This window comes from Salvelinus sp. IW2-2015, linkage group LG8, assembly GCF_002910315.2.
Source record: "Salvelinus sp. IW2-2015 linkage group LG8, ASM291031v2, whole genome shotgun sequence".
Taxonomy (NCBI): domain Eukaryota; kingdom Metazoa; phylum Chordata; class Actinopteri; order Salmoniformes; family Salmonidae; genus Salvelinus; species Salvelinus sp. IW2-2015.
Window position 1 is genome coordinate 30,429,838 of NC_036848.1, and position 27,376 is coordinate 30,457,213.

Genomic DNA, 27,376 nt, shown 5'->3' on the forward strand with positions numbered 1-27,376 from the left:
GTACACCACATCTCCCTTCTCCAGCTGCTGACTGACTGCATTAGACATACACCTAAGTTGGGAATCAGGTTCATGCTCATAATTGTGCAGAATGATCTTGCCATTTACAAACAAGTACTCGTGTTAAGGACTATTCAACGCTGGTCTGACCAATCGCAATCCACGCTTCAAGATTATTTTGATCATGTGAACTGGGATATGTTCCGGGTAGCCTGCGATAATAACATTGACGAATATACTGATACGGTGACTGAGTTTATCAGGAAGTGTACCCACTTTGACAATTAACCTTTTCACATGTACCAACACACGGGTGTGATCATTCTACAGTGGTCCCTGTGGCGTACGATCAAACCGGTGTGATTAGAACGCTTATTTAGAACGCTTATTTAAAACGGCCAGTTTCGAATGACGCAACAATCAGCATTTGAGCTGGCCGCTGTTTTTTCAGAAACATTTTGCACAAACACAGTCCTTACAAAGTTGTCCAGAATGCGAGCAGTTTATTTTGGGATGCAATGTTCAGATATTCACAGAAGTATCTACAACATAACACAATCATCCAAACCAAAAACAATGTAGGCTACATTTGTCCTAGCGCTAACTCACAAGCGGTCGTATTTTTACAACTCTCGACTGACATAAACTACATTATGAATTAGCTAATAGCAATTACTATTATAATTAATCAGATCACGGGTGAGCTCACCATTGATCGAAATAATTGAGTAAAACACTTTCGAGAAATCGAAAGTAATCCGAAGATGGTTAGTTTCTGCAAGCTYCCATGCTTTTCTTCTCACAGAAACCAAAGATAATAAGAGAAGACAAGATGAGTTTGGTCTGTTTATAGTATGCATGTTGAAGGGGGTGTGTCGTCTACCATCGTTCACATCCCACCATTCACTTCCGGAAGTTCTCAAAAAAATTGTGAACCCTTACTCACCTCAATTTGTTATAACATCTTTGGTCCGACAGACGATTACGTGAAACCCAGAATGCATTGTATGCCAACAGACATGGCTACACACATAGCTGGAATTAGCTTAGCTCATCATAATCAGTACAACCAATTAGTACAACCTAATGGGCACAAAATATGTGCCCATTACAATCTATGCAATAATTGGAATGCATGATTTATCACCGGTAATTGAAAAACATGAATAAAACAGTAAATATATTACTAATACCACACAAAACATTTTCTGATAGTGATTTATTGATARAAATGGCGCGTGCAGGCAGTCAATCACGTAACCTCTCACTCCCACTCTGAGCCACTCAGTGTTGTTGTTTATGCATGTAGCTAGTGAGCTAAGCTGTAGCATTAGCAATGTCTTTCAAAAGGAGACAACTCACAAATGCGYAAATTCTGGAGATGTAAAAAKATTCTGACAATGAGTCTGAAAGTCAGGAATCAGATCTGACAGTGACAGTGAGGAGCTGCCCCCCAGCCATTGAGAACCCTGAATCTGACAATCCACTGACAAAGTCGCAGTTCCCTTTTAAGATGCTGGTGGTGATGGAGGCAGACCGACAGTGGATGAAGTACAGGAGTTCTGTGGTAGCTGGAAGACTGCCAGCCATTTTACCCCTCCTGGCCCTGCTGTTTGCTTTGATGGGTCCCAGTCTGGAGTGCAACGCCCCTTACCATTTCCATCTGAGGCAGAGTGCTTCAAGTTGTTTCTGACAGAGGAGCTGGTGGGAGACATAGCAGAGACCAATCGCTATGCCTTGGAGCTACAGGAGAATAGAGAGCCAGAAGTGGGGGGGGGACAACCACAATTAGTGAAATGTATACCTTCCTGGTGACAGTCCTTCTCATGGGGATTGTAAAGAAGAACTCCCTAAGAGAATACTGGAACACAAGTCCTATGTTTCCATCTCCCTTCTTTGCCACCCTCTTTTCCCAAGACCGCTTCCTAGTTCTGCTGCGATGACTGCATTTCATCAACAATGCTACTGCCATCCTAAATGACCCGTTATACAAAATAAGAAATGTCAACAGCTGGCAGTAAAGTGGCATGACAAACGAGACGTCCATGTCCTCTCCACTGTCCATACAGCAACCATGTCGGCCACAGGGAAGGTGGACCACCTGACGGGAGAGAGAAACAAACCAGACAGAGAAACATCAAACCAGACTGCGTGCTTGACTATWACCTCAAAATGGGAGCAGTGGATAAGGCGGACATGATAGACAGCTTTGTGGAATGCACTCAGAAAACGACCAAGTGCTATAAGAAGATATTTTTAAATTTTTCCAGGGTAGCTTCAAAATACAACAAGCCAATACTTCTCTGACGCAATTAGCATTGTTTTCCAGAGCTAATAGAAGATTGTAGCTAGCTACATAAGCACGATTGAGTATAACACCATAAAGGTTATGAAATGAGTAACGTTACCTCGCGTGTCCTCGGTTATAAGGAATATACACAAATATATTATGCTCCATACATACAGTGAGCTGCAGGTGAAACGGCATACAGAAACMATTATAATTTAATAAGGCACTTACTTTGATAGAAACACAGCCTGGATTTGAACCAGGGTGTCTAGTGACACCTCTAGCACTGAGACGCTGTGCCTTAGACAGCTGTGCCCCTTGGGAGTCATAAGGRCAGGGTAGCTTCAAAATACGACATCCCTAGCCGCGTCCTCAGAGCATGCGCAGACCAGTTGGCTGGTGTGTTTACGGACACATTCAATCTCTCCCTATTCCAGTCTGCTGTCCTCACATGCTTCAAGATTGTCACCATTGTTCCTGTACCCAAGAAAGCAAAGGTAACTGAACTAAATMACTATTGCCCCGTAGCACTCACTTCTGTCATCATGAAGTGCTTTGAGAGACTAGTCAAGGATCATATCACCTCTACCTTACCTGTCAACCTAGACCCACTTAAATTAGCTTACCACCCCAATAGGTCCACAGACAATGCAATCGCCTTCGCACTGCACACTGCCCAATCCCATCTGGACAAGAGGAATACCTATGTAAGAATGCTGTTCATTGACTATAGCTCAGCATTTAACACCCATACTACCCTCCAAGCTCATCATTAAGTTTGAGGACCTGGGTCTGAACCCCGCCCTGTGCAACTGGGTCCTGGATATCCTGAGGGGCAACCACCGGGTGGTGAAGGTAGGAAACAACACCTCCACTTCGCTGATCCTCAACACTGAGGCCCCACAAGGGTGCGTACTCAGCCCCTTCCTGTACTCCCTGTTCACCCATGACTGCACAGCTCCAACTCAATCATCAAGTTTGCAGACGACACAACAGTAGTTGGCTTGATTACCAACAATGACGYGACAGCCTACAGGGCGGAGGTGAGGGCTCTGGGAGTGTGGTGCCAGGGAAATAACCTCTCATTTATCGTCAACAAAGGAGATGATCGTGAACTTCAAGAAACAGCAGAGGGAGCACCCCCCCTATCCTCATCAACGGGACTGCAGTGAAGGTGGAAAGCCTCAAGGTCCTCTGCTTACACGTCACTGACAAACTGAGAAAAAGCGCCTCTTCAACCTCAGGAGACTGAAGAATTTTGGCTTGGCACCTAAAACCCTCACAAACTTTTACAGATGCACAATTAAGAGCATCCTGTCGGGCTATATCACCGCCTGGTACGGCAACTGCGCCGCCCGCAACCGCAGGGCTCCCCAGAGGGTGATGCGGTCTGCCCAATGCATCACCGGGGTCAAACTACCTGCCCTCCAGGACACCTACAGCACCCGATGTCACATGAAGGCCATATAGATCATCAAGGACAACAACCACCCGAGCAACTGCCTGTTCACCCTGCTATCATCCAGATGGCAAGGTCAGTACACGTGCATAAAAGCTGGTACTGAGAGACTGAAAAACAGCTTCTATCTCAAGATCATCAGACTGTTAAATAGCCATCACTAGCACAGTAGAGGCTGCTGCCCTATATACATAGACTTGAAATCACTGGCCACTTTAATAAATGGAACACCAGTCGCTTTTATAATGTTTACATATTTTGCGCTACTCATCTCATATGTATATACTGTATTCTATTCTACTGTATCTTAGTCTATGCCACTCTGACATTGCTCGTCCATATATTTATATATTCTTAATTCCATTATTTTACTCAGATTTGTTTGTATTGGGTATATGTTGTSAAATTGTTAGATATTACTGCACTGTCGTAGCCAGAAACACAAGCATTTCGCCACACCCGCAATAGCTTCTGCTTAACCCGTGTATGTAACCAATAAAATTTGATTTGATTTGAGATGAGAACACAAAATCTTGTTCATAGTAATTGTCCTGTATGACTCAGTTGGTGGAGCAWGGCCAAGATTGTGGGTTTGATTCTGGGGAGCACCCATCCACATATCCATAGATATGTATGCATCTATGACTGTAAGTTGCATTGGATAAAATAGTCTGCTAAATGGCATATATTGTATTATTCATGTATGAATTCATACACCCAGTAAGGATAAATGAATTACCTGCATTCTCTTTCTTCAGTTCCTCCACCTGGCCCTCGCTGGCTGCCACTCCTGTCTCCGTGTTCCACAGCTTCTTTCTCTACTCCGAAACAATGTCTCTCAGAACCACCACGACATCTCTCAGCTCCAACGCAAATTCTTTCAGCTTCTGCACCTCAGTTAATCCGTCATGTTCCGTGAGTGTGAGTTTGTTGGTCGTGCCAGTAGCTTTGGTTCCTCTGTTTTCATATGCCCCAGACAGACAMAACAGCAACACTAGCAGAGCAACAGCACCCTTTCGTTCTGAAACGATGCCTGTTCAGATACGATGCGCTTTATGAGGCTCAGTTCTCCTTCTTATAACACTGAGTGTACAAAACATTAGGAACACCTTCCTAATGTTGAGTTGCACCCTCTTTTGCCCACAGAACAGCCTCAATTTGTCGGGGCATGAACTGTACAAGGTGTAAAGCATTCCACAGGGATGCTGGCCCGTGTTGACTCCAATGCTTCCCACAGTTGTGTCAAGTTGAGTGTGAAAAACCCAGCAGCATTGCAGTTCTTGGCYCGCCTGGCACCTACTACTATGCCCCGTTCAAAGGCACTTAAATCTGTTGTCTTGCCCATTCACTCTCTGAATGGCACGCATACACAATCCATGTCTCAATTGTCTCAAGGCTTCAAAATGATTCTTTAACCTGTCTCCTCCCCCTTCATCTACACTGATTGAAGTGGATTTAACAAGTGACGTCAATAAGTCAATAAGTCTTTCACCTGGATTCACCTGGTCAGTCTATGTCATGGAAAGAGCAGGTGTTCCTAATGTGATGTATACTCAGTGTATATGTGTGTGTACTGTATGAAAGCGCACACACACACACTGCATGTATGCGCACACGCATATTTTGTACACTCACTGTATGCACACATCCCAGGAAGCGCTACATGAGACATGTCATACGTGTCCACGATGGAAAGTTCAAAAACTCAAACAAAAGTTTCGAGAGAACATTTGACCAGAGATGTTTTTACCACGTAGCAAGTCATTTCAACCGATGTTGTCTAAGACGGTGAGATGTCTGCAGCTGCTGTTCAGTAAATCATCTCCTAGTGTCTCGGGACAGTTTGTAAATGTATTTTTTTCTTTTGTGGTAGAACTATCACAGCTGTTAACAATATGGTCCATATTTGGTTTTATGCTTCTAATCTGTTTTGTTGTTGTATTATTATAAACTCTAATAGGAAAAACAGTCATCACTGCGTCCCACCTGCACAGCTAAAACTTTAATCGTGCGTTTTTCCTAGGTCCTAGGTTTCCTAGGTTTCCTTCATTCTGTCTCAAACACGGGGTAGTCTGTYTGGAAACCATACATTACTGTACACCATTTCTCTCTTTAGACATGGCCTTCATCCTGTCAGGCCTTTGTCTGCTTTCCATTAGTGATGTCATCGGTTAGTCACGGCAGTCGTAGATATGGCCATGCAATATTGAATTAATTACAGTCTTCATGGCAAGGATTCTTCATGGCAAGGAAGGGCAGGCCTCCTTCAGGGGTGTAACACAAGAGACAGAATCCCAGCAGGATGTGGGCATACATACATTATTAGTCAGTCATTGAATATGGATGAGTGTAGCAGCAGGGTTAAGGCGTGTTTGTTTTCTTGTTCATTCCGGTGTGTTGGCGCTTACAGTATCTCTTCTGATGATGAAGCAGAGATATGAGAGAGAGAGAGTTGAACAGGTAGAAAGAGACACAGGGGGGGAAAGGAGGGTGGGAGACGGAGAGGAGAATATCACGAGGCTCTTTCTTTTCAACTTCTCTTACACTTTTATGTGGAAAAGGGGGCCAGAGGCCATCAGACATATTTTCTTAGCTTCAAAAAAGTATATTTTCTCTTTTTTCGGTAGTCTGGTAGTTGGAGTCGTGTTTCACTGATTGCTACTGACATTCAGCGCATTCCTGACATAACACAAACTAGCCTAAATGGTACGGGTTCCTCCACACGTGCAGACCTGCTCTCAATAGAGCCTTTCACTGCATCCCTCCATCCAGAGAGAGAGAGAGACGTCGAGGAAAAAAGGGTGAAAGAAGAAAGAGGGAGAGGGGGAAGAGAGAGAGGAAGATGAAAAGAGAAGGAGAAACAGATGGAGAGATGGAAGGAGTGCCTACAGAACCATTTGCGTGCCCTGCCCCCCAGAGATTATTATTATTGCATGTTCGGCCTATAGCCATGGGATTAGGAAAACGTGTGTGTAGTCTGTAGCATCCACAACTACCCATCACTCTTAACCACTAAAATGCACAGCAGTAGAACCCAATACAATCCCCATTCCCCACCATCCTGTAAAGTGGCCAGTCAGTATGAAACATATTTGTGTTTAGTTTCACAGACACTTCAATGGTTAGTTAGTGCTTCCTCTGTGCTGTTTGACACACATTGCTGAGGGAGCGTGTGTGTGTGTGTGTGTGTGTGTGTGTGTGTGTGTGTGTGTGTGTGTGTGTGTGTGTGTGTTGTGTGTGTGTTTAGGGTTGGCTTAGTGGGGGAAAGTGGAGCAGAAAGAGAGCCTTGAGCTCCCTGGGCCCTCAGAGACAAAGAGGATTGAGGGATGGAGTCTAAAAGAGGGTCAAAGGTGCCTCGGGCAGCAGGCAGGGAGTGAGGGAAGGTAGGTTAAAAGCGTTGGGCCAGTAACCGAAAGGAGGAAGGCAGGCAGGGAGTGAGGGAAGGTAGGTTAAAAGCGTTGGGCCAGTAACCGAAAGGTCGCTGGTTTGAATACCTGAGCCGATTAGGTGACAAATCTGTCGATGTGCCCTTGAGCAAGGCACTTAACCCTAATTGCTCTGGATAAGAGCGTCTGCTAAATGGCTAAAATGTAAAAAAAATTAAATGGTAGGAGCTCAAGACTGTTGGGTATCTGGTAGGGATGAAGAGAATCAATAGGATATGACTTGTTCTTAACTAATCCAGTGTTGTTAGTAAGTTATTTGAAATAGTCGCAGAGTCTAATGATTGCTAAACGTTACTACACAGAGARAGACTAGCGATTAGCATGCTAACCAGCTCCTGTTTATTTCAGTACAGCTCAATACAGGTCGGCAGTGTCTCAGCAGTAAATCACTTGTTGAGCTAGCTAACGCCCTGCTAGCATCCTTTTGATGGGCTGCTAACGTGGGAGCCTGCGACGAAATCCCTCTGCTGAGAACAATGTGCCTTTCATGACATGTGATGGCAATCATAATGATGTGTGTGAGAGAGAGAACCCTCGAAAAAGGAAAGGAGAGCCTCACACTCTAGGAGGTCTGATGCAATAATTGAATAAACAGCGTCTCGACAGCCAAGCTGTCTTCATCAGGGTTTAATGACAAACACTGCGGGTTTCTAGTTTATATAGTTTGGAAGGACACACAGGTGTCTGTAAGCATGGCCGGGTGTGGCCTGATGTCATTGGTTGATTTACAGATATCAATAAAAACATATAAAAAGCGTCAATGGATAACATACGATCACAGATACAATTTGGCTACACAGGCCTACTAACATTTACAATGAATAGCAAAGGGAGAGAGTGAACCCTCCTCGRCAGTACCAGAAAGGCAGGGGAAAATGGTCTATAGGGTAGTGTCTGATATCAAGACAGACAGACGCATGCACGCACTGTACATGCAGTGTTTATTGACAAACATGACATGAAGAGATGACCTACGATCAGGACAGTGCTCTCTCCTCGAAGGAGAAGGGAAGGGGGGGGGGGGCGAGAGACGGGAGAGATGGTACTGTACATAAGCACTGTCCTGATCGTAGGCCATTTTTCCGTGTCATTACTGAGGACTGGACAGGCGTGGTTCCATCCGGTCTGGTCCTGTCCTGATACTGRAGCTAAACAAACAGAGCTGCCATGAAATGCTGCTGTAATGGGGAAATGTGGCTCACATTTATGYAATAGTACTGTATGAGGTGGTGTTTCCTGCCAATACAGCTCCCATGTGAATACCAGTGAACCTAGAACTGGGTGACTGGGTTCAKCTCAACCACACCAGAGGCACGGGTTCTCCTCACTCTGGACTTCTCCTCCTTCTATTCTATCCCTTCTCCCTTTTTTTCATTCTTATCTGTCTCTCTCTTTGTCTGCTCTCTCACGCTGCCCAGATGTTTCTCTCTGACATCCTTCTTCGTTCCAATACTCCAGCCTTCTCTTTGGTTTCTCCGGATTCTCCTTTTCTTCTCTCTCTCTCTCTCTCGCTCTCTGGATTCTCTCTCTCTCTTTGCCGGCCCAGATGGCATCCCTGGCCGCGTCCTCAGAGTGTGTGCTGACCAGCTGGTGGACGTCTTCTCAGCTGACAGGCATCCCAGAGCCCAAATGACTTCGCCCCGTCGRGCTCACCTCGGTCATCATGAAGTGCTTGTGATGACCCACATCAAGGCCAGCATGCCAGGCACACTGGACCCACTCCAATGTGCCTACCGCTCAAACAGATCCACGGAAGATGCCATTTCCATCGCTATTCACACGGCCGGAACACCTATTTGAGAACGCTGTTCATTGACTACAGTTCAGCGTTCAACGTTATTGTTCCCTCCAAGCTCAACACCAAGCTCAGAGCCCTGAGTCTGGACACCACCCTCTGCAACTGGATCCTGGACTTCRTGACTGGCAGACCACAGGCRGTGAGGATTGGCAAGAACAGCTCKTCCACACTGACTCTTAACACAGGGGCCCCCCAGGGGTGCGTCCTCAGTCCTCTGCTGTACTCCCTGTTCYCCCACGAATGCGTGGCTTTGTACGACGCCAACTCCATCCACAAAGGAGTTGATTGTTGACTTCAGTAAGCAGAGGAGGGAACATGACCCAATCCACATCAACGGGACTGCAGTAGAGAGAGTCACAAGTTTTCAGAAGTTCGACATGCCGCCCCGGGTCCTCTCCAAATACTACCCATGCACCATCGATAGCGTCCTGACCAGTTGCATCACGGCCTGGTATGGGAAGTGCCCCGTCCACGATCGCAAGGCCCTCCAGCGGGTGGTGAAGACAGCCCAGTACATCACTGGGATCGTGCTCCCACCTATCTTGGACATTTACTCGAAATGGTGCCTGAGGAAGTCCTGTAGCATCATCAAGGACACCACACACCCCAGCCACGAGATGGTCACTCCCTTACTGTTGAGCATGTTGAGCATGAGGTCTGATACCAACAGGCTCAGATACAGTTTCTATCTAAGCCATTAGACTGTTGAACACTTCAACTGGACTGACAACCTGATCTGATTCTCCACATCTTAGCATACATGCACACACCCTCTCAGACATACACACACATACACATATACATTCATGCCACACACACATCACAACTGCTTCCTTCCTTCCATCTCTCTCTCTCACTCTTTTCTCTCTCTCTCATGCACTCCCTTTCCCTCTCTCTCCCAGGCTGTGGCAGCTGTAAACCTTACCGTGACTAGCTGTCATTAATCTTCCCTCTCTGGGGGCAGGCTCTTGACTCTGTGCCAGAGAGTGGTTCACAGGGATCGAGGGAGGGACAGAGGGAAGGAGGAAACCCAAAAGAGAGCTTTCCCCTAAAACACACAAACAAAGTCGTCCCACCCCCCAAACACGCCAGTGTTCCTTGCCCCCTGGGAACTGAAGCAGTCCAACTTCSGATGCAGTGGAGTGTGAGCAGACAAACAAACACACTGGTTAACACCACTTATGAGCATGTCGTTGAATTGCCACCCTGGCTGCTAATAGTGTGGACTGGGAGTGTGCTGTTATGCTCAGTTTAGTGATGCTTTGGCGAGCCTTGGATGGACACTTCTTAGCTCAACTTATTGTTTAACATCCATTTTCTGCTGAACACCCAACTCTTCACATCCGARGCTCTCCTCGTGTGTCTTGACATGCTGTCTCCTTAGCATTTGTTCCCATCTCATTTCCTGTCATGAGAATGAGTCCCTATCCGTGGTCTCTGTGGGGTTTTCTGTGATGATTTCTCTGTGTAAAGTGACTGAGCACAACTGCCTTATAACTGACCCCGGAACAGGTTTCACACAGAAACTGCCAGCAGCAAAATAGCTGAGTTTTTTCCATGCTATGTACTATATATTCGTTCAGATACAGTTTCCTCTTAGCTAACCAACAAACCAACCCATTCACCCACCCACCAACCACACATTCACTCAGCATCCACCTTAACCCACAACCACACTTACACCCACCACCCACCACCAACCACACTTCACCACCCACCCACAACCCACACCTTCACTCACTACCAACACACTTACCTACACCAACCACACTTCACCAACCCACCCACCCGACCACCCACCAACCACACATTTCACCACCCACCCGGACCCACCACTCACCCACCAACCAACTTCACCCCACCACACCATACTTCACTCACCATCACCTAACCCACCAACCCACACTTCCCCACCCACCCACCAACCACACTTCACCACCATCCCCCAACCACACTTCACTCACCCACCAACCACACTTCACATACCCACCAACCACACTTCACCGCACTCACGAGCCCACCCAGTACCCACCAACTCCACTTCCCCACCCACCCGACCCGACCCATCACCCACCACACACTTCACCACCACCATACTTCACTCACCCACAACCACACCTTCACCCACCACCAGCCCACCGACCCGACCCACCACCACAACACACTTCACTCACACCACAACGCACACGTCACACACCACCCACCCACCACCACAACCAATCATCCTTCACCCATCAACCACACTTCACCACACCCAAACCACCCCGACCCACCAACCCGACCCACCCACCAACCACACTTCACCCACCCACCAACCCCACTTCACCCACCCACCAACCCCACTTCACCAACCACACTCTCTACCTCACTTAGTTATGATAAAGCTCAAATTCCATTGAAGCGATGAGGTTCAAGTGAATGGAATGCTTCAAATGCAAACTCAAAGCTCTGAAATCTCTTCCACTTAGGCTTCTTAACCAATGTCAATGAAAGACCATTGATTAGGGCAATGGTAATAAGAAATGTCATCTGTAAGGCTGTCAGACAAAGATCTTAAGAAGTGGTGTCCTCTAAAGTGTTATCATCATGTSTTTTACAGAAACTTGGCCATTGGCATAGGTATCCAGAATTTCCCAGAGGGCCTTGCGGTGAGCCTCRCTCTGCGAGACGCAGGGATGTCCACGTGGAAAGCCTTCTGGGTGAGTAACACTTCTCTGTTGATCCATGTAGTACCTTTATATGGCCTACTCTGTTCATCTGCATCGCAACTCATACTAAGGGAATTGTTTTATCTTGGTTTGACAGCCGATGACTGAAGGAGCGAAAAAGGGCCCCTAGTAGGGGTGTGAACGTTGAAACAAAATTGGGATTGTTAACATTAAGGGGGAAAAAATGAAAAAATTGATTTGCCGTGTTATAGACTAACTAGATGATAGGCTATAAAGGCCTGGGGAAAGTTGTGTAATATAAATAGAACCAGAGAGGAAGACGCAAACTTTAGGCATGCGAGACAAGACGTTGTGAGATACATATTACCAAGACATATGCGCACCGTTCTTTCTGCCTGCCCCTCCTTTCTCTCCTTCCCTCGCACTGGCTCGCCTGCTCTTTCTCTTCGCTAATGATGAGTGTGTGTGTGTTCTGTCTTCGGTCTGTTGTGTGTAGAATATCCTAGKATGTTCATTGATGATAGGCCCTGCTTTATTGAAGTCGTGAGACATAGCAAGACAAGGAATTGCGAGATACAGCGTTCCATTTCGAGATACAGCTTTTGATTACCGATAGATGAGCCTAGTGCACGGTTCTGACGCTCTGCCTGGTGGCCGACCTGCCTATACTGTGCCCTCTCTCTCTCCATCCCTCGCTAGCTCGCTAGGAAATATGTGTTTGTGTTCTCGGAAGTGCGGCAACTAATCAGTCTCCTCCGTTCCAAAAATACTGAATCTTGGTGAAATACAAACTTTTCAATGTGGAATTGAGGTACGGTATCAGTAGTACAAGTGCAATGCTTAACCGACGCACCTTGAGACCCAAACCGTTGCTGACAGCAGCCGCATTGTGAATTCGCGTGGAATTGTATGAATTTTTCTTTTTGTTTTAATGGAAAACCAATTTAAAAAATGGCAGTTTAAAAGTTAAGATCATATTTTTTTTTGTCACATCCATACCCCATAGGGTACTAACTAGGATTCTAACTAACTCCTCATTGTCTATTTCCTCAGGTATGGACAGCTCAGTGGTATGGTAGAACCAATCGCCGGGTTGCTAGGCGCCGTTGCCGTGGTGCTGGCGGAACCACTGTTGCCATACGCCCTGGCCTTTGCTTCCGGGGCCATGGTGTATGTGGTGGTTGATGACATCATCCCAGAGGCTCAACTCAGGTGGGTGGCCATGCAGACTGATGGAGGACATCGAGCGAGAGGAGGGATAGATGTTCTATTAACAGTGCCCTCCCATCGCTAAACCCATGTCTAAGTCAAGGCTTAGCCCATGTCTAAGTCAAGGCTTAGCCCATGTCTAACTAAACCTTTAGAAAACACTTGAACAAAGTGTCCTAGTAATACATAAACATACAACGAGAGGGTGATAGAAAGGAAAGAGACAGAACGCATAGAATATGGCCGAGAACGAAATTTTTCTGTCTCTTATTTTTCAAATTTTTCCCACACTGGTTCCAACTCTTTGCTTGGTTGTTCATAGCGCTCCCATCTCTGTGACTGAGCCAGACTTGATCAATCGCTGTCTTTGTGTAATTGTGAGCCGCAGGGAGGGAGAGTGGGAGAGGAGCAAAGACACGGTCCCCCTGGAATGTTCTGGTTTTCACAACCCTGGGCGTATTGTTTGCTTTAAAATTCAAGACGGGAAGCGAGCTGACTTTTAGCTTGTCCTCTCTTCAACATCCAACATTTTGTGTGGGTAGACTGTCACTGTGAAGTGTGTGCCTGCTGGCCAGTTTATTGTGTGTGTGTTTGTGTGTATGTGTGTATGTATGTGTGTGCGTGTCTGTGTGTGTGTGTGTGTATGTGTGTGCGTGTGTGTGTGTCTATCATTCTGTCTTTGTCTCTGTCTGTCCGTCTCTATTTTGTCTGCTTCTATTTCTGCCTGTCTATCAATCTTATCTTTCCAGACTTCATGTCTCAGTGTACAGTATATGATTGAAGTACTGTATAAATACACCAACATTGATTAACCCTGTCCATGTATATTGTCTTGAAGTGYGAACGGTAAGTTGGCTTCCTGGACCTCCATKCTGGGCTTTGTAGTGATGATGTCACTGGACYTTTGTAACGCTTGTCGTGGTTGGAAGAAGAGGAGGACCAATGCGCAGCGTGGTAAGTGTSCATATTGTTTTAATACGAATAATGAACACTGAACAAAAACAATAAAARGACAAACYAACACTCCTGTACGGTGAAACAAAACACAGAACAGAAAATAATCWCCCACAAKACACAATGAAAAACAGGKTACCTAAATATGGCTCCCAATCAGAGACAACGACTGACACCTGCCTCTGATTGAGAACCATACTAGGCCCAACACATAGAAATCTACCAACAGAACAAAACATAGAAAAACAACATAGAATGCCCACCCCAACTCACGCCCTGACCAAACTAAAATAAAGACATAACAAAGGAACTAAGGTCAGAACGTGACAACGRTGGGCTGGGCTGAGGCTTCGCATGGATCACCGCTGATGTCACAGAATATGACAATCACCAGACCTCGAAAGAAGAAAAGGGAACAAATCTGCCTTTTCTCCAACTGCTTGCTTTTATTTTCTTTTATTATAGGATTTTTTTKTGTTGGAATTATAACATTTTGTGCATTTCATCCAACGACGTGCATATCCATTGATTCTCATTTTACACCTAGTCGGCTCAGGGATTCAAACTAGCGACCTTTCAGTTACTGGCKCAACGTTTTTAACTGCTAGGCTGCTGTCACGTGTGCTCCCTCTCTGGCCTCTAGGTCACCAGGCTGCTTGTTATGGCYCACACCTGTCACCATCGTTAAGCYCATCTACCCGTCGTCAGACTCACCTGGACTRCGTCACTTCCCTGATTACATTCCCTATTTATATGTCACTCCCTTTGATTCCTTCCGCAGGCGCCATTGTTTCTGTTTCAGTTTCATGTCTGTGCGTTGTTCGTGTTCCTTGTTTTGTTTTATGCTTCGTTTATTGATTAAATCACTCACTCCCTGAACTTGCTTCCTGACTCTCAGCACACATCGTCACAGCTGTGAGCCGCCCTGATTCTCGAAGGACATAACTTATAAATGCCTCATGYGCTTAGTGCAACCGTCATACCCTATCAGAACCCAAAATGTAATCTTGTTTTACTCCAATGTTTGTAAACAATTTAAATYTAAACAAGCACTGCATAGCCTCAAAACATGGTTAAAACTATCATTTGGATATCATGGATGGTCAGTCTTTGCATCCATAGCTATGTTTATGAATTTGAGAGTGGTTACATTTCTCCAGCCTTAACCCTCAGCGTTTTACCAAAGCAGTGGTGGGGTTAGGGTTTTGTTATTGTTTCAACTGCAMATTGCCCCTTTAGGAAGCTCAACCAAATCTTTTGTTTTTCTTCTGAAAATGCAAAYAAATATGTTTTATACTGGATCCTAATTATAAAATGTGACAATACTTGAAGATTGATGTTTGTATGACTAGTTTAGATTGGAACTGAGACAGCCGTGTATGAAAAGTTGATATTTTGTATTGAATGGATCTTCATGGAGTGTGTGTCATGGGGTTACGCCTCTAAGGGCTTATGCCATTTTGGCTCCAGCTGTGTCGACCACTGCACAGTTGTACCTCAACACTGTGTTTTGAAGGCTAGTTKTGGTCACTGAAGGAAACACAGGGATCTGTGGCTACAGACATGTCACGAATAACCAGCTGAATGTGTTGGTTTGCCGGATCTTTGCTCAGATGAGGATGTACTGTAATATATTCAGAAATGGCGGACACCCTGATTCATTCAGGATGGCATGATGCTTTCATCTTCCATGAAGCAAACATTTAAATGACAGAGTGATTCTGTGTCTGTTTTTCCTTTTCTCTTTACACACACAGAGACAGAGACAGAGACAGAGACAGAGACAGAGACAGAGACAGAGACAGAGACAGAGACAGAGAGACACAGAGAGAGAGACAGAGAGACACAGAGAGAGAGACACAGAGAGAGACACAGAGAGAGAGAGCGCACAATGCATGGTCCACTGTGATACTGCCTTTGGATGAAGGGAATGGGCATAGCAACATTTTACAGCTAACTTCTTTCTTTTCTCAATCTTAGCACACCTTTCCATTCTTATTGCATTGTTATTATAATATCGTAACACTCCGCTATTCTTACAGATTAAATTTAATGACTCATGTGAAGTTTGTGTGAGAAATCAGCTGGGACAGCTAGCCAAAATGGAATGCTAGCTACATAACTCAAATGAAACCTCCTTTTTGGCCTTTCCATTTTTTTCCCCATTCGTGAACTGTACTGTACTGCGTGAGGCAGGGGGGCTTTTAAACRCTTGGGACCAATTAGGATAAGGACTTCCCTGTCCATGTAATCTCATTCATTGTGATCTAAAAGGCTAAACTGGTCCTAAATCAGCACTCCTACCCAGACACGCTTGATACAAACTGCCCCTTGTCTCCCTGCCTCAATCTGTTCTAGCAGAGGGGGTTTAGATAGAACCATTCCCAAGGGAAAAGTGAGAGAGATGTGTTATTGATGGCGACGACGATGTAATAAACCAATACTGCCTCRGCTGTGTGTGTTTTTTTCTCTACGTTGTGAGTCAGTGGGGTCAACCCTGGTTCAGCCACTGCCCCACTGACTCACGAGTCACTGGAATAAATCACATACTGTACTGTACATTACATTACATTTAAGTCATTTAGCAGACGCTCTTATCCAGAGCGACTTACAAATACTAGACCTTTACTGTCATGCAGCTGTGCTCTTACTGTACACGGCCCAAGCCGAACTGAAAATACATGTCATAACTTGAATGTGTGGTGTAAATCGTGCATTTTTTGGCATAAAAAAAKCCATCAACACATATGCATACAAACATGAGTTATACTCAAAAGTAGTCCTATTCAGACTTCCTCATGGACTAACCAATGTACAGGCTTCATACGTGTGACAATGGACGGTGTTGTGCTTCTGGCACACTGCACTTCCCTGTCAACAGGAATGATGTGTGTGTGGCCACTACTATGAACAGCGGACATGAGACAGTGGAGAAATGATAAAGTACTGGGCGAACTCTACTAGTCTATGCACTAGGCCTGGGGAAAACGCAGAGTACAGTAGAGCGGACATTTTCTGRAATGAAATGTTACGTTCCTGGACAGAGATGGGGGGGAAACTTTGGCAGCCCTCTGGAAACCTTACATGACGCCACTATCCTTTCATACACGCTTCTCGATTACTTGCTCACTCTTTCGTCCGTTCTCTTTCTCTCTGTGTTTTCTTGCCATTTCAGTCCCCGGCCCTTCAAGGTATAGCTTTCGAGAAAATCTGAGCGTGTTGAATAGAAGATGTCCCTTTGACTGAGGCCTTGTCTTGTGCAATGTATCCATTGTTCACTCAGGTTCACAGCGCTAGACAATGATACCAGAACCCTGAACCATGACCCATCCTTATGTAACAATGCTCAACTCCACTGCACTTCTATACCTTTGTACGCTCTGTGTAAGCCTAGGCCCTGGCAGCTAGTCAACTGGCACACACATCGAGGTGTATGCGTGTGTGGGTTTCCTCCCTCTTTTTCCTATTTGTTTTTCTTTGGAGCTGTGATAAGTACGATAGGGAGAGGCGAGACGCGGTTTTGCTTCTCACTGAGTCGGAATGCCAGTGCAGGAAACACCTTGTTGCCACGGTGAAGGTGAAGGACAAAGAGCCCCTTTCATAGCCACCCTGTGCCAGCGTCTCCCGGAGCGACCGTGCCCACCTCACCGAGGGCAGGGATTGGTATAGGCAGGACAATGGCTATTGTTACGGATCTTCCCTGACTTTATTGGGCACCAGAGAGACTGGGAAGCCACAAGCATGGAGCGCACACACTATATATATATATATATATATATACACACACTCACATACACACATAGTCTCTCGAGCACACAGGATCCGAGAGAAGGGACCCTTTCTTTACTTTGTGCATGGGATCAAAGGGCTCTTTGTCTGGTGGCCACAGTCCTGTATGAGGAGAACAGTGGAGAGCATTGACCACAGGCCGTCTGCTGGTAATCTGGTCCGGAGAGGCGGTCAAAGAATGTCAGAAGTAGCCAATCCAACGGCAAAGAACAGTACAGCACTGTCAGAGCACTGTTACACTAGGGGAGTGCTGAGGAGAGTCTGATGCTCAAGCACAGGATATGAGGATGTAGACTAGGGATGCGGTGGGGTAAGGGATTGAGTATGTGAGATATAGCTTAACCCGTGAGTGGATAGTACGAGTACAGGTATAAGGTATTGTCTCAGTCATAACGAGAGAGGGGAGGTCGAGAAAGGAAGAATAGTTTACTCTAAAGAGGGTCTCGTTGTGAGGCTTTGAAAGGCTACGGCGTCAACCAATGGCAGCAACCTCGCTGACAGGTGCTTACTCATGCCCTGGGAGAATGGTGGTGTGTGTGTGTGTGTGTGTGTTGTGTGGTGTGTGTGTGTGTGTGTGTGTGGTGTGTGTGTGTGTGTGGTTGTGTGTGGTGTGTGTGTGGTGTGTGGTGTGTGTGTGGTTGTGTGTGGTGTGTGTGTGTGTGTGTGTGTGTGAGAAGGAATAAAAAAGCGAAACGGGGGGAGGAGACACTCCAGGAATTGCGTGCAGACATCAAATGTTTACTTCTAGCTGAAAGAAAGGGGGAGGTCTGTGGTTAACAAGAGTGGGCAGAGACCCAAAAGCTCAAAGCAGGAGCTTCGCACGCAACTTAACAATACTACCTTTATGAGGACTGCATCGCAACGGCTGGCTCTCTTGTGCTCTCTCTCTCTCTCTCGCTCTTGCTCTTTCTCTCATGCTCAGACAAAAAGGAGATTTCAGTGATAAATCTTGATACCTGAGTCATTGGCATAGCTAACGTGACAAAGTCAAAACCACTCCTGCTCCTTGGCTTATAGAGTACAATACAAAACTTCCAGTTATCAGCCCGCTGAATCATAGACCCCAGACCCATTAAGTAACTGGACCCGGCAGCATAGTTCAACAAGGTTCAACAGATTGAATGTCCCTACATTCTGGTCGATTGAATAATAGCCGTATCATCATATGAGAGGGAATGTGGGAGCGATATGGCTGTGTGATATGGCTGTATATGTATTAATGGTTAGTGATCACATACAATCTGTCATTAATCCTCTATAGTTTTTGTCATGTGTGTTTCTCAGGGCTCCCTCTCTTGCTGTGTTGGCAGTGGGAGAGCATGGTAGAGGTGCAGTATGCCACGTTGTTGAGGAGACAAGCCTCTGCATGCGAGAGCCCTCTCAACCACAACACTGGGACAGGTGGATTTCTCCGTGTCACGCAAATCCACTCACTCACACAGACACGCGAAGCCAATACACGCACACAGGTCTGAGGAATAACCTACTCAGGGCCAACGTGGTTGAGGTGTCAATAATTAGGCAGATGCCTTCATTGTCACCAGCGATCTCTTACCCTGTGACAAAAAAAAAACGGCCATACAAATGTAGACTGGCGCGTAGGAGCGTTGGGCCAGTAACCAAAAGGTTGCTGGATCGAATCCCTGAGCTGACAAGGTTAAAATATGTCATTCTGRCCCTGAGCAAGGCAGTTAACCCACTGATTTCCCCGGGGCGCCGGAGACATGGATGTCGATTAAGGCAGCCCCCCACACCTCTCTGATTCAGGCGGAAGATTGATTTAAAGGCGGAAGACACATTTCAGTTGTATTGCATTCAGTATTTGCATTCAGTTGTACAACTGACTAGGTATCCCCCTTTCCCTTTCCTCAAAGGGAACACCACGGCTGATGGTCACATACACACTTAGTGGCATCAGTGTAACTTACACGGAATTGTGTGCGTGTGACTGTAGGCGCGTGTGTGTTGGGGACGAGGGAAATTGATTGAAACTAAACACAGCCCTAACAGTGGGGACAGGAGGATGTGGAGAATAGCATGGTTGAGTCCTCTAGCAGGGCTAATTGATTGGCTGGTTTCCTCTCCCTAAGTGGCTTCTGCATCCCTGGGGATCTGTAATCACTCATTTCCACAAACACTAGTCATTCACCAGACTGTGTGTGTGTTTTACTGTTTATAAGTGACAGACAGCCAGACAAGACACAGAAAGAGGCTTTKCGAGTGAGAATGGAAGACAGAAAGAGAGAATAGCTACAGCTCCCAATCAGGTTGAGTTCAATGTGTCCCTCAAGTCTCCGTACAGAGCTGTTCTTCAGCCTCTGAATGAGCCCTTGTGACAGTGGAGGCAGAGAAAACACACAGACAGGACAGAGATAGTGAGACCCAAAAAGACCAGTGAGAGACTAAAGAGACCAGAGATATAAAGTAGTGTCCCAAAACCCTAAAGCAGATGAAGACTTAAGATCTCTCGGAAATTCCTTTAGCAGTGGGTTATTCTGACACACATTTGTTGACKAATTTATGTCATGTTCCCATTGTGACACTTTTTGTGAATAGGAATCATTAGAAGTTACTCTTTTCGTGATTGTTTAAAAGGTTTCAATTCTCATTTCTCTCTCACATGTTGCTAAATATAGAAAACCACACAAAGGGCAGGAACCACTATAAAACACAATTATAAAGACATCACTTTCGCTTTCCCCTGGTTAACCCACAGCAGCCTGTGCAGCGGTGGAGGGAGAGGCTGAGGAACGCCGGAGGAATGTTGCTGTGTTACCGGAGAGGCAGACTGACTGACTGATCACACACTGAACAATGCCTTTGTGTTCCGCGGCCCAACCCCTCTAGTCACGCAACGCCGTGTGAGCACACACTTTCCGTAACCGCTCAGCCCTGTTCACACAAGAGCGCTATCAAGTACCTTCATCTTTACAGGATCGCGTGCAGTTCAGGTGTTTGGGAATTCAGGTGTGAGTGTGGGAGGGAAAACCCGGRGCGGGTTTTCCATTGACTGCATCCGAAACATCTGGCAATTTTGACTCCCAAGCTTTTTTGCTGCGTCTTGGAAGTGCATCAACTCAGGGAACCAACCTGAACATCGGAACAATGGTAATGATAAGTATATAACGCTGTTTGAACACAACGTTTTTGTGGGTTGGCTTCTCGTTGATTGCCTCTTTTACGCACGCTTCCCACACTCACCCAGTCCATTCCGTGTWAAGCTCCACTACTCTTCTTAGCCAAGCCGAGTTTTTGCGTGCTAGTAATTTAAAATGCTCAAAAATAACAGCATGCCTGCTGGCAGGGAGACTTTAAAGTGATGTAAGACTGCCAGCAGAGCGTTCAGTCAGAGAAGGGCCTGTTCWTGGATGTAGCCTGTAGTCTTGCTGTCAAGTTCTGTTAATTTGATTAAAGAGAGACCATGAGAATACAGAAYAATAGGTGAACAAGTCCATGTAACCGATTTACATTAAAAGAGTATGTGTTTTATGCAGGTTGGGAACAGCTGGAGTCACACYTTTGTTTGTGGGTGGGGACTACATATCCCGTCGGCCACTGCCCAATTCTTTGGGTTAGCAGCTCTCAGCATGGCTCAGTTATGTGCTGGCTTTTACCGCGTGATAAGCGACTATTTGGAAATGCAAAGATGCGTGAGAAACTAGTGCGCGGCTGCACTGCAAACCGCTGGATCGCGCTACAGTCGAACAAGGCAACGCAACGAACAGACTGGACTACGCGAGAACATTTCATCCAAATCTGGATTTATTCCGTTTAAGTGGATTCTATAAATTAAGCAGTTTTCGCAGTTATGTGKTCTTTAGTTCATTGACTATTGGATCTCATGGGATAGCCTATCGCTTGTCCCACGGTCAGATGTGCGTGCGTTGTGGAGAGCTTTGTATGGAGTTGTGTTCAGRTGAGGATTATTTTACCTGTGCGTGGGGGTTCTTCATTTAGATTTTGACATCCATATATTTTTACGCATCATGCTTATGAATATTAATATCCCGTGTCATATCCATAGGCTACAGTTGCCCAGGAGTTGGGCTTTCAGAACTCATCACCATCAGATACACAGGTGGATGTCACATAACGGCCCTGTGCGTGATGTAAGAAGATTCTGGATTTTTGGATTGTAAAATGTCACCTCTGGATAAAATGTAGCAAGAACATKGTTTTGCATTGGCCTGACAGGTAAACCACTTTCATATGTTTCTCTAAATCTGTATATGTGCGTTTTAGCGGACTCTGTCAGAGTGTTTTGTCCGCAATGCGTGTATGTAAGCAAATTGGATGACATATAAATATACTGTTTGTTGTTGGATCAAAGTGGTCCAAAGAGTTTATTACCCTATCATAAACGTAAAGTTAGCCTATGCATTTTCTCCAAAACTTCTCATGTCACGTCAAGCAACTTTGTGCGGGTCGTTTCTATGGTGACGTTTAGAGAACTAGAATTCTTACAGTCTGCTGCTCTCAAGCGGCGGTGACCGTGTACAGACTTGTCGTACCATTCAATATCAGTTTGGCCTCCCTGTACGGAAACGTTGAATTATTTCTGCAATGTTAGCTGGACCTTTATGGCACATGATAGTGCACTGTTATGTAATGGCAGGGTTGCCGCTTCAAGTCACAATTGGCCCCCTCATAGCCTGGTCCCAGATCTGTTTGTGGTCTTGACAACTCCATTGCTCATTGTCAAGCCAAACATAAGAATGTGTGACAAGGAGTTGACATGATAGCACAAACAGACTGGCACTCCGGCTAGCCCCATCAAACGCAACAACATTGAAATGAACACAATTGTATTGATTCCTGTCCTTCCTTCAGACCTGGTAAAGGGATCCGGACTCGGCCTGCCCTGTGTGTCGGGTGGGAAGCAGGAGCTGTTCTCCCACTGGAGTATTCTAGGCCAGTTGTTCAATGTGGGTGATGTTCCCTGTGTGGAATGTAATCACTTAATGTCTTCCCTCTCCACTGGGTAGTTTATAGAATGGTATCCTTATAGTATTTGTCAACTGTGATCTTTTCAGTATGTGATGAAGTAATACTTTATTCATCACATTTATTTATAGAGCCCTTTTTACAAACAACAGCAGTTATTACAAACTGCTTATATGACAGAGCCTAAAACCCCAGAGAGCAAGCAATGCCGATGTAGAAGCACGGTGGCCAGGAAAAACTCCCTAGAAAGGCAGGAACCTACGAAGAACCCTAGAGAGCAATCAGGCTCTGAGGGGTGGCCAGTCCTCTTCTGGCTGTGCTGGGGGGGGATATTATAAGAGTACTTGGCCAATTAAGGCCAGGTTGTTCTTCAAGATGTTCAAACGTTCAGAGAAGACCAGAAGGTTCAAATAACAATAACAGTGGTTGTAGAGGGTTCAACAGGTCCAGTAATTGTCAGTTGACTTTTCATAGCCAAGCATTTAGCAGTTAAGACATGTGTGGGGGAYGAGGGGGGGTCCGGTGAACAGGTCAGGGTTTACATGGCCGCAAATCAGACATTTACATGGACCCTTAGAACTAAACAGTGGGACTAAGCAGTGGAACAGAACAGGACATGTGTGTGTATTACGTGTTGAAGTACAGGTGCACCTATCGTGTGTCTGTAGTAGTAGCTCTGCCTCCACCTTGTGGTTTGAACGGGTTAACAATCTCTTGGAGTCTCCTAGAGCCCGCTCAATGTACCACAAAATGCCCAACACAGTCAAATACCCCCACCACCTGGTGATGAGATAGTATTGCAGACAAGGGCCTTTTTATTAGCAGGAAAATAACTATCCTTGCCACCACCACTAGGGTGTACTAATGTCCCTATACCTCTGGTGAGATCATTTGGATTGTGGATACTGTGTAGTGAAGAAATGCATGATCGTAAGTTTGAAGTGTCCAACTTTGAAGATTTTACGCTTGCTCGGTTGCATGCTTGCTCTCTCTCTCAATTCAATTCAATATGCTGTATTGGCAAGATGTAGCAATGTACATATTGCCAAAGAGTACTTTGGAAAGTGTGTGATTCTGTCACGCCTGCTCCCGCTCTTCCCCCCTGGCGCTCGTGGGRGCCAGGCTGCCCTGCATTACGCACTCCTGCCACCATRGTTTARGCACACCTGCCTTCCCTCGTCATGCGCTTCAGCGATATTGGWCTCACCTGGACTCACTTAATCACCTGTTTATTACCTCCCCTATAAATGTCTGACTCCCCGTACCTGCTTCTGCTGTCCGGCGTCGGCCCTTACAGATTCATTTACAAAATTAACATAATTGTAATAATTGTCAATGGGACAATCAATAACAACAATAATTAAGGGTAAAAATGACCATGCAATGGACAATAACAATGGCATAGAGGACATGTGTAGGAGGTTAGCCTGTCAAACACTGTCCCTCATCTTATGGCAGGCAGCAATGTTGTGCACCGCCAACTCATAGCTCTCTGCTTCTTCCCCCAACAGGACATGTAGACTATTCTCATCAGAGCAGTCTTTGAAACCTTGAATAAGGGTTTAAAATTTGGGGAAAGGACACTCTCTAATTGTTTAATATTTTTGACATTTTGTCCGGAAATGCAGCTCTGTCTCAGGTTCTGCTGTGGTGCCGTGGTTGCACAGCCTTTCCTCTACAGGGAGCCAGGTTTTCCTGTGTCTACCCTTCTCAATGGTAAGGCTGTGCTCACTGAGCCTGTACATTGTCAAGGTCTTTCTAAGGTTTTGATCAGTAACCATGGTCAAATAGTTTGCCATGGTGTACTATCGATTTAGGGCCAGATAGCACTACATTTTTCTTTGTGCTTGTGCTTGTGTTTCCCAATAGGTAATGTAGTTTTGTTTTGACTGTTGTAATTTGGTTTATTCTGATTGATTGGATGTTCTGGTCCTGAGGCTTAAGTGTGTTAGTAGAATAGGTTTGTGTACTCAGCCCCAGGACCAGCTGGATGAGGGGACTCTTTTCTTTGCTCTTGGCATTGCAGGGCTTGGTAATGAGATGAGTGGGAATCACTGTATTTTAGATGTTTCTTAAACTGAATTGCTCTTTTTTTTGTTTTTATTATTAGTGGATATTGACCTAATTCTGCCCTGCATGCATTGTTTGTAGTTTTCCTCTGGACATGTAGGAGAATCTTACAGAAATCTGCATGCAGGGTTTCAATGGGGTGTGTGTCCCATTGGGTGAAATCTTGTTTTGCAAGTGGACTCCACACCTCGCTGCCTTAAAGTGCAATTGGTTCAATGACACATTTAAATTAGTTGTTTAATGGCGTAGAATGCCCTGCGTGCTTTCTCTCTTAGTTCATTCACTGCATCATTAAGGTGTCCAGTTGAGCTTATTTTTAAACTTAAGTAATTGTAGTGTGTGTAGTACTCTATATATTTTGTACCAATTCAGAACTTTGGTCTAATTCCCTGAGATCTGGATCTAATTATTTATGTCTTGTTGGGGTTTCCTGCCAGGGCCCGGGTCTGGCATTACTGCTCCAGCAGGTTCCAGACTCTGCTGTAGGCCATGTGCTGTGGGTGACAGCAGGCACAGATCATCTGCGAAGAGCAGGCATTTAACCTTTGGATTGTGGAGACTAACACGAGGGGCTGAAGATTTCTCTAGAATAGTGGCCAATTCGTTGATGTGAATATTGAAGAGCGCAGGGCTCAGATTGCAACCCTGGCGAAGGCCCCGCAACCTGGTTAAAGAATTCCATTATTTTCTTGCTAATTTTGATGCTGCATTTATGGATTTAWTTATGTCATATGTTTACCCCCCGACACCACTTTGTAGAACAGTCCCGTATGCCAAATAGAATCAAATGCGTTTTGGAAGTCGATAAAGCAGGCATACATMTTGGTATTATTTTGGTGGACATGTTTATCTATCAGGGTGTGTAGGGTGTAAATATGATCGGTCGTGCAATGTTTTGGTATAAATCCAATTTGGCTTTTTACTCTAGACATTTTAGAACTCTTACATTTATAATACGACATAAAACGTTCCCCCAGGTTACTGTTCACACAAATGCCTCTGTAATTGTTAGGGTCAAATTTGTCTCCGTTGTTAAAGATTGGGGTTATGAGTCAAAGATTCCAGATGTCAGGAAAATAACCTACACTTAGGATCTAATTAAACGGCAGGTAGCCTAGTGGTTAGAGCGTTGGGTCAGTAACCCGGAAGGTTGCTGGATTGAATCCCCGAGCTGACAAGGTACAAATCTGTTGTTCTGACCCTGAGCAAGGCAGTTAACCCACTGTTTCCCGGGTGCCGAAGACGTGGATGTCGATTAAGGCAGCCCCACACACCTCTCTGATGGGGTTGGGTTAAATGTGGAAGGCACATTTCAGTTGAATGCATTCAGTTGGACAACTGACTAGGTATCCCCTTTCCCATTTTGCACTAGTGAATTTGAGCATCTCATTTAGGATGCCATCAGGTCCGCATGCTTTTTTAAATTTGAGGGCCTGAAGTTTCTAATAGAGCTACTGGTCAGTAATTTGGGAGTCCAATGGATTTTGATTGTCCTTTATAGCTTTTTCTACTCCATTCAACTTCTCATGAATTTGGCATTGTTCTGCGTTCCCATGAATTTGAACAGTGTTGTAGACTGTTTTAAAATGGGTTGTCCATATGTCACCATTTTGTATTTTTTGGTTACTGGTTATTTTCTGGTATTCTTCTGTGCTGTTTTGGGCTCATCTGTATGAATTTCTGATGTTGTACAGCTTACTGGGCTGTGAATGTGTGGTTGTTTCCAGGTCTGTTCTTTTGAGGAACAAGGCAATTTGGCTGTGATCAGACAGAGGTGTTAGTGGCTTGACGGTGAATGAGCTGAGAGAGAAAGGGTCAGTGTCTGTAATCATATAGTCTACTGTGGCCAAGAGGTGAGCAATAGTTGAATTTCCCCAAAGAGTCCCCCCGTAACCTACCAGTGACAAAGTACAGAACCAGGCTTCGACAAAGCTGCAAAAGATCCCTTCCCTTTTTGATGATGGTGCTGGCACTGTTGTTTCTATGGAGGAGATTAAGACAGTTAGAAACAGCATGGCCTGTAATAAAGCTGTCTCCTCGTGTGGTCGTTAGATCAGGTAGTGTTCCTGTGCTCGTATTTGTGTCCCCACAGATCAACACATTTTCCTGGGCCTGGAAATAGCACGTCTCTTCCTCAAGGGTGGGAAATATCTCCTCTGAGTAATATAGGGATTCTGAGGGGGGATATATATTGTGCAAAGGAACACATATTTTTCTGTCAGTACAAGTCATTTTTTCAGTTTTAACCAAATGTGATATTTACCAGTTTTGAGGGGATCAATTCGATTTTGCGGTTTCTGATTTGTACCAAACGATCTATCCTTCAGAGTTTCTGCTTCTATTGACAGAGCTGTGTTTCTGTGACGGCACAATTACCTCTCTGTAGACTGTGGGCCGGTGAGTGACAATGTCTGCCTTACACCATGTGTCCTGCAGAATGATGACATCAACAACAACAAAAAACTCCAGTGCTAAACTCTTCAGTCCAAAGGTTGATGAGTTTAAGCCCTGATTGTTCCACATGCTAAATGATAGCGATTTCATGTAGCAAAAAGAAAGAATAACACAGTCAAAAATACAGTAACAACTGACTACTAAGTTGTTAAGAGTACGATAAACAATGGATAACAGAAAACATTGGTTCTCTTTTTCTTTTTTCCTTCTTCCTATTCATTGAACAAGCAAACTTTTAGTACAATAGCTGTGTGTGTGTGTGTGTGTGTGTGTGTGTGTGTGCACGCTTGTAGT

At 45.3% G+C, this 27,376-nt stretch overlaps 1 protein-coding gene across 1 annotated transcript in view; it reads left to right on the forward strand.

Moving 5' to 3' along the window:
- Positions 1-17,429, forward strand: part of LOC111968220 (zinc transporter ZIP11-like) — a 159,195-nt gene extending 141,766 nt beyond the window's left edge. The window contains exons 9-13 of the mRNA XM_070444637.1: positions 11,593-11,709; positions 12,716-12,874; positions 13,710-13,825; positions 17,001-17,016; positions 17,309-17,429. Coding sequence (XP_070300738.1) covers positions 11,593-11,709; positions 12,716-12,874; positions 13,710-13,825; positions 17,001-17,016; positions 17,309-17,429 — 529 coding nt within the window. The remainder of the gene's footprint in view (positions 1-11,592; positions 11,710-12,715; positions 12,875-13,709; positions 13,826-17,000; positions 17,017-17,308) is intronic.
- The last annotated feature ends 9,947 nt before the right edge of the window (positions 17,430-27,376 follow it).